Source organism: Gadus macrocephalus, chromosome 2 (genome assembly GCF_031168955.1).
Source record: "Gadus macrocephalus chromosome 2, ASM3116895v1".
NCBI lineage: Eukaryota > Metazoa > Chordata > Actinopteri > Gadiformes > Gadidae > Gadus > Gadus macrocephalus.
This window is the reverse complement of record NC_082383.1, coordinates 13,636,075-13,652,719: the sequence shown is the minus strand read 5'-3', so window position 1 is coordinate 13,652,719 and position 16,645 is coordinate 13,636,075. Positions and strand designations below refer to the sequence as shown.

The 16,645-nt window shown below is 43.0% G+C and overlaps 1 protein-coding gene across 1 annotated transcript; it reads right to left on the bottom strand.

Annotated features, from left to right (window-relative positions):
• Positions 1–2,357: 2,357 nt before the first annotated feature.
• Positions 2,358–12,892, bottom strand: si:ch211-256e16.3 (kelch-like protein 20). The gene is made up of 12 exons (XM_060042383.1): positions 12,785–12,892; positions 8,802–9,084; positions 8,437–8,571; positions 7,461–7,652; positions 7,003–7,146; positions 6,167–6,353; positions 5,547–5,693; positions 4,942–5,070; positions 4,376–4,552; positions 3,806–3,952; positions 3,448–3,613; positions 2,358–3,186 (listed from the first exon to the last, which is right to left on the bottom strand). Exons 2-12 carry the CDS (start codon positions 9,063–9,065, stop codon positions 3,033–3,035), a joined length of 1,842 nt encoding a protein of 613 aa, XP_059898366.1. The 5' UTR covers positions 9,066–9,084; positions 12,785–12,892; the 3' UTR covers positions 2,358–3,032.
• Positions 12,893–16,645: the final 3,753 nt, after the last annotated feature.

The following is a 16,645-nucleotide window of genomic DNA, read 5'->3' as shown; positions in this document are numbered from 1 at the left end:
CAAAATATGGTATCCTCCACATTTATGAATTCAACCATTTGGAATAATATAAATCATTTCACATTACATGCTCTTAAAAACAGTTTACCTGTTCTGTCATGTAACTTCAATGATAATACTACAATACCTTGAAATATACTTTGAGGAGCTGGAATACTTGTACTTGGTCTTCTGTCATTTGTTTCCCATTTTCAATGTAAAAGGATCACCAATACTGAAAAACAGACACACACACACACACACACACATTGATAAACCCACACCGACACACACACACACACACACACACACAATAATGTTTCATTGATTTAATGGTAAACTTGAATAGGAAGCATATAAGTAAATCAAGATAATTAACAAATTAATGTTGCCCTGACATGTGAAGGCTATGGATTATGAAGGTGAGACTTGGATCTATGGAGACCAAACTATGGAGCATGAGATGATCCCGCTTCTTCTGGCAGCTAGAATACTACAAATCGCATGAGATGTGTGGGTGCTTTACAGCAGGAGAACATTTCCCCCTACACTACCACTCTCTATAGACCTTCACTGAGCCTTTGATGACAGTGTGGTGTAGCCCTACTGCTGCTCATACAATTTCCACCAATCAATCGATCGGTCGGTCAAATGGTTAGTCAGTCAGCCAGTCATTCAGTATGCTTTCCTTCCTTCATAATTCAGTTGAATCCCCAACATACACACACACACACACTTACCGGCGTAGTGACGGCTGGTGGTGATTTTGGGTGGGTGGGCTAACGAATGCATTACATTTATCAATACTTCCCAGGGCTCCAGACGCCATGAGGTCACCTTTATATCTCTGTTCATAACTTTCATATAATGTGAATGATTTTTAAACAAGAATAAGATGTAGAGAAATGCGTGTCTTTATTTGAAGCACAATTATAAATAAAAAGAAAAATAAGGTGTTCAAAGTGCTTTACTGAGCTGAAATTGAACATTTTGAACTAAACCATTAAGCAAGATAAAACTTTTTTTTAGCATATACTCACCTTCTATGCCGCAGAGATTTGATAATACCCAAGATATCGAATCCAACACATCTCTTACTATTCCTGTGTGTGTGTGTGTGTGTGTGTGTGTGTGTGTGTGTGTGTGTGTGTGTGTGTGTGTGTGTGTGTGTGTGTGTGTGTGTGTGTGTGTGTGTGTGTGTGTGAGAGAGAGATTCATGAACCCTACAGTGGTTTTGTTAAGAGGTTCTTGTTTCCTGCTGCTCCTCCCTACAGCGGGGTATGGGGGGGGGGGGGGGGTGAGATGGGGAGGCTGCAAACACAGCACTCTATTCCAACCGCAGACCAGTAAGCACAGGCTTGGGCTTCGTGGTTCTGGCCCCCTGCATGTAGGGTTGACTTTGTGTTATTCATGTCTGTTTGGATATCCCAATTGTTTTGATTTGAAGACATTGGGGGTCTGTCCTCTCGGAGAAGGATTTACTGCCCATGTAAAAACACACACAAACTTGTTTTGTTGTAATACTGGTCTTGTACTTATTTAGTATGCATTGAAGTAGTTTCTGTCTGCATCTTCCTATGTCGGGACCCCTATGAGCCATCAGGGGTGCTTCATTAATCCTTGATGTGAAATTAGGAACACCAGAAAGTACAGGTATTGCAATTTGAAATCGGGTATTCTTGAATTGGGTAAACAATTTCCCACTCTTAAAGACATGAAAGGGAGTTACAAACTACCGTGACCAAGACTCATAGACAAAGTCTTTGCTCGAGACAAAACTGGAAATGAGCTTGCAAGATTTAGGCTGGCTTTGCTACCAAGCCCACCATCATGAGTCGGCCCCTTGGTGCTATGAACCATGCATATTGCTAGCATAATTTTTCCATGGATGGTCCATTGTCCGCAAGGGACCAAGAATAACTAGTCTTCTTCAGACTTGATCAACCTGGTTGTAGTTGGTAGTTGATAGAAGACATTTTGCTGCCCTATGCTGTTCCTAACTGAAAAGTGTACAATTATTGACTCAGAATGCCAACCAATGATGCTCAACAGGTTTCGGTATGGGGTTGTGATCCAAATATAATCAGAACGATAAAGTGTAGCGTACTTCTTATAGAAGTACCCTTAAAACTAGTCTATCGTTTTACAGACCCTGCGGATTGAATTCATGCATGACCTTCAAGCGCATTTATAAGTATGATGACCAACATGCATTTCTACCAGCCCCATACTGAAAGGTGTAGAAAATATTTACCGTCTGTACTACGGCAGGGCCAGGCCCATCCAATGCTCACAGGACCATTTCATTCCCTGCTTTGTTCAGTTTAGCCCATTTTAAGCAATCAATCATAAAATGTTTAATTGAAAAACATTAACCGTTTTAATGCATTAAACATCTTTATTAAAATTACATAAATCCCAATACATTAAAAAACATGACACGTAACATTCTGAACATACAAATGTTTTCCTTTTTTCAGTCAAGCAATCCTCAAAAATATGAACTCACATTTCTCTAATTTGGCCCATAGAGCAACTTCTGCTATAGCAAATACTTCAAACTTGGCTAAACACCACAAAAATAAACATTTAGATCTTCAAGTTGGATACAAATATACACTGTGTTGGCTGAAAGTCAGATCTAAAAAGGTGCATAAACATGCGTAATACGACATTCAGACCTTGTTCACTTTGCACAGACAATAGCTGATCACCCACACTCGTTTTGGCGTGTCCTTTCACAACGGTAACCATGGTTTCATGTGGCGAGTGCTGTCTGTTGTCGAACGGGAGTCCAGGTTCTTCTTTTGCTACTGAAAGAGCAAAAAAAAAAATCTATAACAAAAATAAAGGAAAATACCTAGATACACGCAGCACGTGGCCCACCAATTCCTATAAGCTTATCTTCAGTGTCCCACGGTTAGGTTTCTGGCAGCACTGCACGCCTACGTCACACGTCCAACAGACGCATGAAGCATAGCTCTCATCCCTAAAATGACAGCTTTGAAGTGTATCTCCTCTTCGTCCCCCTCCTCTTCCTCAGCTGAGAACCGTTATGTATCGGTCAGTTCCATGGAGTCTTCGCTTTGCAAGTCCCTCCGCAGTGGCAGGGTGACGCAGCTGAGCCAGCTGCGGCTGGACGGCATCTCGCCCACTATCTCCCACGTGTCAGTCTTGGAGCAGTACCGCTCTATGGTGTCGTGATACCTGAGGTGGGGGGGGGGGGTTGGTACAAACACATGCTTGGTATTCGATCAAGAAATGAAGTCCATTCTTGCCACCCACTGCACCACACATTTGGATAACACATAAAAAAAAAAGAATTACAATGTAAAAATTTGTAAATAAACAATTCACAATTTTGTGGGGTTCAGTGCTCTTGCGACCCGACCAAGACTGCTTTTGGTGTGAATTATGGGATGGAATTTATACTAAAAAGTAAATCCCCGCCCCCCAGCAGCGCCTCACCTGTCCCAGCCCTCCTCTCCTCCCAACACGTAGATGTGGGCCTCCACCACGGCAACGCCGGGCCGGTAGCGGCGCTCCTTCATGGGGGCGCACTTGGTCCACTTGTTGGTCTCGGGGTTGTAGCACTCCACCTTGTCCGTGTTTTCTGTAGACGCGTGCCAGCCGCCTGCCAAACGATGAAGACACGCAAAGAACGTCATCGAGTTAAGAGGCTTTTCGCTGTCAAGTTCAGTCCCTGTCATCTCATCACATAAATTAATAAAAACGACGGTATTGAGTAAAACAAGTTTGTGTAAGAAATCTCTCGATATGGAACATTCTTATTTTTGTATATTATTTTATTCCACCGGGCTCCTACCTATGACGTAGATCTTTCCGTTCAGAGTACATGCAGCCGAACCGGAGCGGGCGATCTGCATGGGCGCCACCTCTGTCCACATAGCCGTTTTGGGGTTGTACACCTGGGTCAGGTCTGTTCCGTCACCATCTTCCAGAACAGCACCACCTGGGGCACAGGAGGATAAACCAGCAGTGCAAATTATAGATCTCCAGACGTCCCTTGCCTAGGTGTGGCAGATATGGATCACCCATAAAAATAAGAAAGCTGTCTATTTAAAAGTTTAACCGTACATAAAAAAAAAAAAAAAAAGGATCACATTTCATACAAAAGTAAAAAAGTGAGACATCGTTGAAGTATGATTTTCCAAGGGTGCTTTAAGCTTTGGATAATAGGGTCTGCTAAATAACAAATTGCGTTACTCTAGGTTAGTTTTGCAAACCAAATTCAACTAATCCCTTACTGGGTTTGGAACCAGCATGCTGACATTATGAGACTCATCAACTACAGTACATGAGCCAGATCATTGCATACCGACCAGGTCATGTTCACCGTAAATGGCTACACTTGTGTGTATTAGCCCTGTCCTACCAGTGACATAAAGAAAGCCATCCAGCGTGGCCACGGCAGGACTTGTGACTGCCAACTTCACAGACTGCATGAACTGCCAGGTGTTGTTGTGGGGGTTGTAACACTCCATCGAGTCCAGACGCGAACGCCCCTCCCAGCCGCCCATCGCAAACAAGAAGCCGTCAAGCATCACCAGGCCTGGAGGCAAGGGAAGTGAAAGCCGTCAAGACTATTCTAAAACGCTGTCATTACACATTCCCAACAGCAGGTATCGCCATTTATCTTTCAACCACACCCCTTCCTCAGTTTCAATTGTTATTTTTATGTTAGGTGGTGGTGGTATGGGAGGAAATGCCAGTAGGTGACAGCTGAATGGACTGCAATTGTCATGGCCATTAGATTTGAAGAGAAAAGTGAGTAGTGAGTCTCTGTTTGGATTTCAGCCGATTTCCCAATAGAATTAGGACTTCTTTGGATCAAATGCGTCGGTGTCATTCTGTCCTTTGGAAGGTTAAATACCCTCCACAGCAAGATGTCCTTGTATGAGATGAAGCCGTCTTGCATCTGGGTGGCGGCCGTGGCCTCACCTAGTTCAGAGCGAGCTACATTCATGTGCGCCATCTCCAGCCACGAGTCGAAGCAAGAGTCGTAGCGCCACATCTCGCGGCTGGCTGAGCCATCAGGGAACTCGCCGCCCGCAAGGTACATGATGGAGCCTGCAGCGCCGCACAGAGGTATGGGGTAAGACGGAGCACAGACGGGGAGGGGAAACACTGGGCAACAAAACGAACACCTGCCACCAATGGTGGAGAGATTTGATCAGTTGGCATGTGAAACAATTCTGGGTTAACCCAACTGCTTGGCCGGTATATTAGTCCGCACCGGCAGGTAAAACATTTAAAGTTAATTTGGGAGCATCATGGCCGTCAAGCATCTTTGGTTGTTTTTAAGGAGGCGATCATGTCAGTTTGCCTATGCTAAATATAAATATTTATGCCTGGAGAAAAAAAAAAAGATCTTAATTTGATTGTGGATGATGTCCCTCTAACCGTATGTTAAAGAAAATACATTTTCTTTGTTCATTTAATTGAGGAGAAGGTCACCGAGAAACAAACATAGAAACACACCCGCCTCTTCCGTTATCCTCGTTTTAAAGACTACCGGATGAATAGTGCGCACGGCACGCTCTCACCCGACACGACGAGGCCGTGCTTGCTGATGGCGAACGGCAGGAGGGCCAGGTTCTTCCACTGGTTCAACTTGGGATCGTAGGTCTCCACGCTGCGCAGCACCACCTTGTCGTCCTCCCCACCCACCGTTATGATCACCTCCACCATCCCTGTTGCCATAGGGACAGCGCAGCGGCGCGAGCCGTAAGCGAGAAGTGTGCCACCTGCGGGCTTGGTTCGTCATGCAGTGGATTTAGCATTTAGCATTTTTTTTTGCATGAAAGGATGGGCTAGTAGCATTCATTTAATTTGTAATGTTGTGAGTGTATTGTGGGTGAGGTGTATACTTTAATTGTTTACATTCTAAAAGCATAAAATACGATTACAAAGAAATATGCACTTGAAATGGAATTAAAATCTTGATCAGTACATCGTCTTTTGTATACACCACTCATAATGGGTCTGCTACCGTTATGTACCAGGGCAGACTTATCTTTGCCAGTCAGCTACCTCTGCACTGGCACAAACAAGTAGCAGGCCCATAGTTAAGAGCGACACCAGCGTTTGTCCTACATGGGCGCCTCTGTGGGTCACCCTAGGGGTCTCTTTGTAGAGCACAACCACCCACCCACCCACGGCCCACCTGTGGAGCTGCGGGGCCGGGTGCGCGGGCACTGCAGCTCCCCGCGGCGGTCCTGGAGCAGCAGGTAGTCCTTGGCCTCAGAGATGAGCCTCTGGCAGCCCTGGTCCTCCCTCACCACGTCCAGGGACTCAATGACGTCGTGCAGGTAGTAGGGACTGATGAGGGGAAGGCGGATGTGCTCCAGCACCTTCACCGCCAAGACAGAGGGAGGGAGGGAGGCGTTAGGTCCCACATCCAGTACTAGTAGGCATCTTACCAATTCCTCCCCCTATCAGTAAGGGGGGGGTGGGACATAACTCGCCCCACCTTATCCTATGTGCAATAGTTCCATTTTCAATGTGGAGTATCGCAACCACATCGCAACCTTCAATATTTAATAATTGCGCACACAACCACTTTATGGGCATGCATGCCTTTTGTGTATACATTTATTGGTATGGGTACTTCTCTGTATATGGGTATTTTCTCCTACATTTGTATGTTAGAAGTCTTTTGTGTGTCATATTTTACTTGCTACTATACTACAGGTAAGAGTTAAAGGGTGTGAGAAATGGATAATCAATGAGTGAGCCAGGATGGATCATGGGCTTGCAGTCTTAACGATTACACACCAAGGCCATTGTCAAAGGTTTATGGCGCTGCTAATGACTGCTGCGGAAGGCCCATGGCATATGGCCCAGATTATGCCACGCTCAAACCGATGAGCCAAAGACGTCAATCATTTGTGTGCAAAGATAACAATATTAACCTGGAAAGAGTTCCCATATCAAGAGTAGGCTTGGCAGCCATTTAGCCCTCGTTTCAGGGAACAAATAAACACCATTTCAATTACTGACCTTATCAAAGCTCGGCTTACGGCTGCTACATTTGTTGAGCCACAACATGGCCGCCTCAAACACCATCTCCTCTTGAGGAACGTTGAGCTGATCGCTGGCTATGATCTGCGTCAATTTGTCCAGACATAGAGACAGGAACTCTTCCTGTGTTAGGGCAGAAACACATCAAGGACCGCAACTCAATGTTACTTCAACAGTCCCAGGTTGATGTTCTGCTCAGAGACGACAAGCTGTGACAAATAAAGTTTGTATCTTTTTTTTTTTTTTACTTTGTCCAAAGGACTGCGATACATTGAAGAGGAATTTGGCAGGAGGGGAGAGGGCAGGCCCTTTGCTCAAGGATGAGGTAATTAGGAATAAAAAACACTCAACAACCTCTAGAAGATTCAACAGTCTGTGTTACATCACAGCTGGCACACCCCCACATGATAGCACACACAGATCCGGTACAAATGTACCTGCTGGTAGACAGTTTTGAAGTTTGCCAAGATGTATTCCATGCTGCGTTTCTCCAGCGTTTTACAGGAGTGGGCCTCAGCAAAACAGTGGATGCCCACACAGTTGGTCTCATCCATCTGGCGCTCCATGAAACGACAGCACGCCTCCCGGACAGGCATGATGTCTAGCAAGTTGGCGGCTGCTAGCAGTCCCTATAGCATATGATGTTTGATATGACATGCTTTCTTTTTTATTAGGATCAAAGCTATTTCAGAGACAATGAAAAAAGAGACGATGTTTACATACAAGTCGGGTGAAGGTAATTGTTGAAATTGTTTGTTGTGTAACCATTGAAGTTTGATTACTGGATTTGATATGACTGAACAACTGATGATCGATGAATGAACAACTCAATCTATGCACTTTTGTCATGAAAATACAATTTTCAAAACAATGTATCATGGCTTATTTTGCTGTTAATCAAAAATATGCACGTTCTTTCGGGATTTAGACACGCTCGCTCCTTAGATTAAAAAATAAAGGCAGGGATCATGTCTAAAACCCACAATCCCGAAAGAACATGTACATTTTTGATTATCGCAAAATAAGTCACGACATTCATTAAAAAAAACAACTGTACGGCTTCCCGTCCATCTATTCACCTGTGGCTCCTCTCCTAAATAAATACAGGTGTGCTTCATTAACCCAAATACGGCATCCCCAACATGTCAAATGCAAAATATGTTTTTACTAAATGAAAACAGATAAAACAAACAATTAACTCAAATAACCAAGCCAAAACCATCTTGTATATTAATAAATCAAACATTACATCAAACTGAAACTGGCTCTCACAACATGACTTTGTGGCCATGTGAGCATGCAATGCATATATACGAATACCTAACGTCTGTGCATGATTATTCAGCCTTAAACAAACAAATGTGTGGATGTAAACAAACTGAGCGAGACACCGTCCCCCGAAGTTTACACTACCTGAACGTTTGCTTTGGAGATGAAGACCTTTGATGTGTAGGCGTAGCTCACCAACATGCCAATCATCTGTGGCTCCAACCCATTGAGGGCTACCCTTTCCTGTCGGGACTCTATCAAATCGACAGAGAACATTGCCTAAAGACAAAAAGGTGAAACTTATTTTGTTGTCGTTTTAAAATAAATTGTGGCCATAGCAATGGGTTGTCGAGACTAGTAGAAAAGGGTTGTCTCGCTCTTGGCAAAGCTCTCAAAAAACACACAAACTCACTTTAATTATAGGCCAGTTTGAGTAGGGGAGACATTTTGACGACATTTGCTGCATGTTGTTTTTTGGACGCCTACCATAGTTTGGGAGTTGCTTTTACCTGAAAGTAGGTGCTTATTGCCGCCAATACAATGCGATGGCATGGGAACTCCTGTCCACCACAACACAGCGTGACATCACAGAAGGCGTTATTAAGACGGATGCCATTTAGGCCCTGCAGGACTTTGTCGGGATGAGTCGCTTCCACAAACATAAAGTCTTCACACTCCGCATTGGCTTGATGAATGTCGTTTTCCTCTTCAAATGTTACGTCTGCAACCGTTGACGACGCAGCGTTGGCATTTAATGGAACAATTGCTGCCATGTCTACTTTCTAGACGAACCTGTAATGTAGAGTAAGGAATGTATATTAATGATCGTAATTCGTGTCCATGCCTTACAACAGGCGCATCGTTAGACCTGCGCATTCGAGGCTATAGCCACGGATCTTTTGGGAATAGCCCCGGATCGCGGTGCCATCAAAAAAAAAACAAACATAATGCTGAAAATAGCCCCGAAGAGTTTACTTCTTCGTGGTCGAATTACCAGCAGCCATAGATGCAACATTGTAGCGAGTGATGCATAGCGATGCATCTCCTCGATCATGCTATTTCGTGCTTCTAGCCTTTTAGTTGGATCAAAGAGTGTTGAGAAGAAGGACAGTAATAAAATATCTTTGGTTAGATGGATATACAGTATACGGTCCACTTGACATCGGGTAGGTGCATGACAGTGGTAGGCTTACCGTAAAACTTCAATAGCCCAGGCTTTTATTTGTTTCTATCACTGAACTTTCGAAAAAAACTCTTGCTCAGCAACAATGGGAAATACTATCAAATGTATTATTCAGACCAGTTTGAATATTACCTTACATGTTTACCAGGCAATCCACGCACACGCACACACACGCACACACACGCTCGCACGCGCTCGCACGCACGCACACGCTCCGTATCCAGCTTATTCCACGCTTTAAAGGCCCACTATGCAACTTTTTTAGCCAAAATTACATTAATTATGCTGGTTGAGAGTTATTCTGATGGTTCTGCATTCCATTTCTGGGTCGTTTGGTGGGTGTGTCATTGCCCCATGTCACCTCTCCAAGGAAAAAGCGCATATGCAACTTGCTCTGTTCGGACCGACACAATCCGGATGTGACGCAGCGGAAGTATCTAATCGCGCCTCGAGAATGTAGTCAGATTGTAGTTTCAAAAATGCTTTACGGCACAGACACACACCCTAACACAAACACAGAGGCTGTTTCCCAATGTCAAGGAAGCATGCTCAACGGCCGCCCTTTTAAGGACGCTACGTCATAGAACGCCGACAAGCACTGTTCCAATGTTGAGGACACTCGAAAGCCGCGCCATTTTTGCGTCCTTTGTTTTTGAGAATTCCGAGATTTTTCAAGGATGCATCGCTGCATCCTAGACGAGCCAAAACTACCCACAATCCTCTGCGTTCACTGGGCGGGTTCTTGAAAATGGCAGAGCAGTACACATTCAAACGAAGTGAAGTTATATTAGTTTTCAGAAATATTTTGTGCCGTATTGCTTTTTATAGATTCATCATGTTAATGCAAATAAACAAGCCTAAAGACCTGTGCCACTTTTCAAACGTTTTTGCAACTTAATGATACGTTGCTCAGTGTTTCGCTCCATACACCCCCCCCCCCCCCCCCCGGGTCAACAATCGCCAATCGCTCCATACCCCCCCCCCCCCCCATAGTCTCCAAAATTTCTGTGGGAAACACTGTTGCTATATTTTGCATGGACGTAGCTGGTGTTAAACACCACTGTCACCAATGTAAATTTACTCGCTCACAAGATTACATTATTTATGTATACCTATTTATGTTTGTGTTGAATCGGTTTTTTTTTAGGGTCAGCCCAGCAAACGGAGGCTTTTGTGCGCCTTAGGGTGGCGCACAAACATTTGTTTACCGGTGGAAGGGATAGTGCCACTATCCAATGTTGTACAATTAATGCACAACCGATCATTTGCAATGTTTGTAATTTTTAATGAACGTATTTAATTGTATTTTATATGATATACTTATGTGTTCAAAGCACTGGTAGATTGTAGGCATATATGAATGAATGAATCAGATCAGTTAAATAATATATCCAAATAAATACACGTTTATCATCTCTTTCTTTGTCTTTTTCCCCCTGCATAATAGTAATCAACCGTACTGTAAATGTGATGCATGAATTAAGTTCTCAGACAATTTCACTTAGTTTTATAAAAATTGAATGGATTTTCCTTTTAATAAAGACAATTCGATCACCCACAACAAAGCTTTTGTGACTTCCCCAAAGAGGCTCCATGCGAAGGAGACATGACCGCATTCATAACAGACAAAAGTCAAATAAATATCGATCAGCTTGATTGCTGCCATGTTTTATTCATAAAGTGCACATGTGTTTACAAGCGGACACGCAGTATTAAAAAGCGGAAGCGGAAGCGCTTCCACACTACCAAGTCGTTCCCAAAGTCCGACGTTACAAACGCTAGGAAGCACTCGATCTAGCACTCTAGTCTCATCTCCATAGGACGCGACTAGCAAGGACGCGTCCTAGCAAGGCTGCAGCCTTCACTTTGGGAAACAGCCAGAGATTGTGACATCCGTCAGCAACATACAATCTCTGTGTTCGTCAATCTACTTATCGAGTCTTGAAAACAAAATGGCGTCGACGGGTGATCTACTGATGGTATTGTGTGTATAAAATATACTTTTTAATAAACAATCTGTACACTTAAAGTTCTCAATGACTCGTTTTATATTTTAAGACCCATATTATACTATCAAAGAAGTGTCAGGCTACTTCTAGCCTTTTAAGTTGTTTAAAATAACGATTTCGTTTTTACCATGACAAGATGCCCCCATGGTTCCCAGTTTATATTGTTTTGGTAGAATCGGCTAAAAACAGCCTATTTAAGAAAGCGTTTACATGCGCTTTTGTGCTCCAAAACGAACATCCCATCTCGTTATCATCTTAAACATATCCCAGATCCATTTTAAACCGGAGTTATCCTTTAAGACTGGTGATTCATGCAGACTGGTTTTGAACGGCTGATTCCGTACTTTGCGTGTGCAGTGTTCCCGTCGATGTGGCGACCTGTATGGTTATGCTTTAGAGAGCTTAAATAAATGGACTACACAAGTTGACCATGAACAATTATTGAAGTTTAACATTTTGTTCAGCAAATTTGACAACTGACAGATGCAATATTGTAGCCAGTGAAACCTGCAAAAATCTGATTTATGGGCAAATTTAGAATAATTTGTTGCAAAATGTTGCAAATTGTATTCTCTATGCATAGCGCACCACGTCGATATTGCGGTTTAGTGCCATGCTCTAGTTTGCACAGATTCAGGAGACACGCAGAGTGAATTGAACCCGGTTCCATTGACATCGGGTATAGGCGCATGACTACTTGGCTACAGGCTTTTCTAATGTCTCATTTTGGCTGCTGGTGTGTGCGTTGCACTTCCCTATCCTTAAGGTAAACATTAACCTACTCAGTAGGCCTGCCCCGACGTGAGTCAGACATGACGATTGGTCTTTCTTTTCCTTCTCAAATTACGTTACAATTGCATGTTCATCAGCCCGATGTTCAAATTTTCTCGGGGGAAACCCCCCCCCCGAACCCACGTTTTAAAAAGGACTCTTAACTTCTGGGCTACAGCCCCGAATGTTTTCTCCTGAATTACAATAAGCAATCTTTTTTTGCATTCATGCAATGATGAAACATTAAACCTAAAGAGATAGGCTTAAGTCTACCAGCCACCAGCATCTCATTTAGCTAACAAGAGAAAACAATGCAGAAACAAAAAGACCAGGTAACACGTAGCCTGCATATAAACTACCAACTGTGGATTTGAAAAGAGATGTAAAGTTAGCCATGCAAAGCATCGTTATTCCTTAACGACATATCTTGGCTGTCGATCACAAAACGTATCTGTCTCACTAGTACCGCGTGATGGGATTGCAGGGAATTATTCTAGTGAGAATTTGAATAGCATTCAATACAACCTACCTGTAACGCATAACCCTGTTCACACCTGTCAAAATCAAAACACTCTACAAAGTCGCACAGCAGACACGTAAATGCGAGGGCACGTTAAATACACGTCTTTCAACTCCGCCCACCTTTACCCAGTCGTGCTTGGATAAACGTTTACGCAAACTTTTAAATTACTTCTAAACGCTTGTTTCATTTGTTATGACATCGATAACCTGAAATGACCACCATTTAATAAAAAGTATGTTATTATGGGGAATTATGGGAATTATGGGGAAAACGTTTGCGATGTCGGAAAGTACTCGTGAACGATACCCCATGACACTCTTATGGTTATGTTTCCGTTCGGCCACTAGGGCCAGGTTTTGATTACACCCAGTTGGTGACGTATGGTTTACTAGTGTTTACTCAGTTTTAAACGTTGTGTACTGGTAAACCAGCTCTAGATAAGGGCAAGCATAGCCTTCCATACAGTGGCAATATAATGTGCTTCTTATAAATAAAAGCAAAAGGATAGGAGATGATACAAGGAAATAAAGGCATTTGGACTCGAAACTGATCCTACTAAAAGTTCTCTGCAAGTGTAGCCTTCCATGCAGTGGCAATAAAATGTGCTTCTCATAAATAAAAGCAAAAGGATAGGAGCAGTGGTGTAGTGGTCATTGGAGAAGTGGGTATACTCGAAATGTTTGCCCTTTTTTTAACGCAGCCCAGAAAAACGCCCTGTTTTAGAAACAGTGACATGTGAGACTATAGTTTACCCGAAAATCCGTCAGTAGTATTTTCTCATTGTCGCATAATTTCTGCTGCTTGATCTCAGGGAGGAAGGATTATGTAATTATAATTACTAAACCAATACTGGCCCACCTACTAGTGAGAGACAACTATGCATTTTGAGTGAACTATTCCTTATTCCTGGAATGACATCTATTCTCTCACTTGGCAAGTCAGACATTTATTTTGTAAACTGTGTCTTTGAACAGCTGATTTGCAACACATTGGATGGGCCAGAGTGTGCCACTTAAATTAACATGACCTGACCAGGAGCAGTTTGTAGGTATTACTGGTCACACAGGCAGCCTGCATGAATTTAAAATATCGATGAGGCAAACATGGTGTTTCAGTCATTATTTGAACATTTATTTAAATAAAATACTTTAGATCTGAATTTGACAATGCATCCATGTTCATATTTCACCTTAGATTAAAAAAACGCACATCATTCTCTTCCACATCAATCATCTCTTTAGATATATATAATATCAATATATATGTAAATATCATATGATGATTGAACATCATCATTCAAATTATTCAACAAAACAATATGTAACAAAACAACAATATTTAGTTTACAAAGAAAAAATATATATGCATTTACAACACATCAATAGTGATATACTCTCTGAACCCAGTACCTCTAACCTTGCTCACAGTATATTCCAGACAGACTTGCTTTCTGCAGGAGTTTTCACACTGCACTGTCTAGAACGCAGAGAAGAGGCAGCACGATGGCTCTTCAAGCAGGTCCTTGTATAGGATCAAACTTGGAAGTAGGCGGGCCGTTGATATGAATCATCATTAAGTTTGATATGTTTGAGATCAGTAGGACAGCCCTTTTGTCTGAGCTTATATTGTTCATAAGGCTAAAGTTCCTCTCACACTCTGCTGTACTGACAGGGAATGTTTTCATACAGTTCATGAGTGGTTTTAGAGCCTTGGGCTCACTAGTGGGCTGTTCCAGTAGGTCCCGCATCCCATTCAGTGCTTGGTCTGTGCACAGGTTAAATCGCTTGCACAGTCGCTTAATTTGTTCTTCACCATGGTGGATGCTGGGCTTTGATGGCCATTTACTCTGATCAAGGATGCTGAGGTCCTTGAAGGTCTCATCCTCAAAAGACAAGCGTTTCTGATGACTGGATCAATGACTGGATCACTCTGATTGAGCGTTTCAGCAGATGCTCAGCTCTGAGCAGAGTTATCGAACGAGACTGAAGCTCCTGTGACAGGAGACTTAGTTCATGGAGTGTGTCATACATGAGCCCAAGGTCACAAATAAATTCTGGACTTTGAACACGGTCTAGTAAACCTCTGTACATTTGCCTGTCTTTGGTGGACCTCGTCTCATCACAGCAATCATTTTTAAAGTGCTGCACAAGAGCTGGATGTCCAAACAGCACGCACAGTCCGACAGCTACTGGCCGCAGCGTACATCCAAGATTCTGCAAATGCAAAGAAGTTGTGAGCCTACTTCAGCTGCTGAATTTATGAGTTCACGCTCATTTTTGTTTGACGTACTCTACAGAGAATATAACTTCTGGATAAAAGTTTTGAAGTGATTGACAGAGTTTACCTCATCAACTGCATCTGACACAGCGAGTTCAAGTCTATGGTTCATACAGTGCCATACAAAAAGCTTGGAATCTCGAGTTCAGCCTGGTTGCTACGCCTGACTTCTTTCCTAACATGACACTGGCTTCATCAGATACAAATGTTACCCAGTTTTCAGGTAGCCGCTCTTCTGTAAAGCCAGCATTAGTTAAACAGGTGAGTAACGCCTGTTCTCTGCCATCTGCTCTCTGATTTTCCAGTTCAACAAGTTCAATGAATATGAACTCAGGGCTTTCTTCTTGAATTGATGCTTTAATAGAAACTGTCATGACAGCTTTGTGACTTAAAGAAGATGCCTCGTCAATTAGGATAGCCAATTTACTGGATGCAATTTAAAATGCAATAATGTTCCTGACGATTTTGCTCTGCATCTCACTGGCAACAAGATGTATTATTTGTGTTGCACTGTAACGTGAATGAAGTATTGTGCCCATTTTTAGAGAATTCATTTCCTGCAGCTCGATGAGGCTCTCATGGTCAGAAAAGGGTCGGTTTTTTTGGCAATATGGTAGGCTGTTCGAAACACAGCTTCAGTTTCCTTCATGTAGGACTCAGTCATAGCATTGCTCAATTGCAGCTTGGTCCTGTTGCTCTGCCACGTTCACTGCCTGAGTGTGGGCCTTGGACAAAGCATGTTTCCTCACCTTATTTCTCAAGGCAGACAGACTTGTTGTTCTACTTCGCTGGCCAGACACTTGAATTTCAAAGTTCATCCATTCTCTTGAGAGTGATACACCTTGCTCCTTGTTGATCCCAATGGAGTTCACACTGCTACAGACCAGACATCCTGTGAAGCATAAACAAACAATGCAAAAATACATACAGACAGTACAAAAATGTATTACTACAGTTTCTATTGTCACTGCTTTTTGTCCCCCAACGTTGCTGTTGTCATCGTCATCATCTACTATTAGTGTAGTTTTTGCTAGTGTCGTTGCTGTGCAACTCTCTCTCTCTCTCTCTCTCTCTCTCTCTCTCTCTCTCTCTCTCTCTCTCTCTCTCTCTCTCTCTCTCTCTCTCTCTCTCTCTCTCTCTCTCTCTCTCTCTCTCTCTCTCTCTTTCTCTTTCTCTCTCCCACCCAGAGCAGTAGGATCTGTCCTAGGTTTCTGCCTCTTAAAAGGCAGTTTTTCCTTGCCCCTGTCGCCAAGTGCTTGCTCATGGTGGTACTGTTGGGTCTCTGACCTACTCTATTTGAAAAGTGTCCTGAGATAACTTGAAGTACTTTATCCCCAGCTGTATGTGTGCATGGTCCATTTCTTCCACATACATCCAAGGATCCAAGGACACACACACGCACGCACGCACGCACGCACGCACACACGCACACACGCACACACACACACACACACACAATATTTCTCTGTGTCCACTGTTTCAGAAGTTACCCAAACTAGCAATCTACCTAAACTTACCCATTTTTTTGTTTTTGGATCCCAACCAGGGGTTCTTGGATTTAAAATCTTATTTTTGTTCGGCAGTCCACAA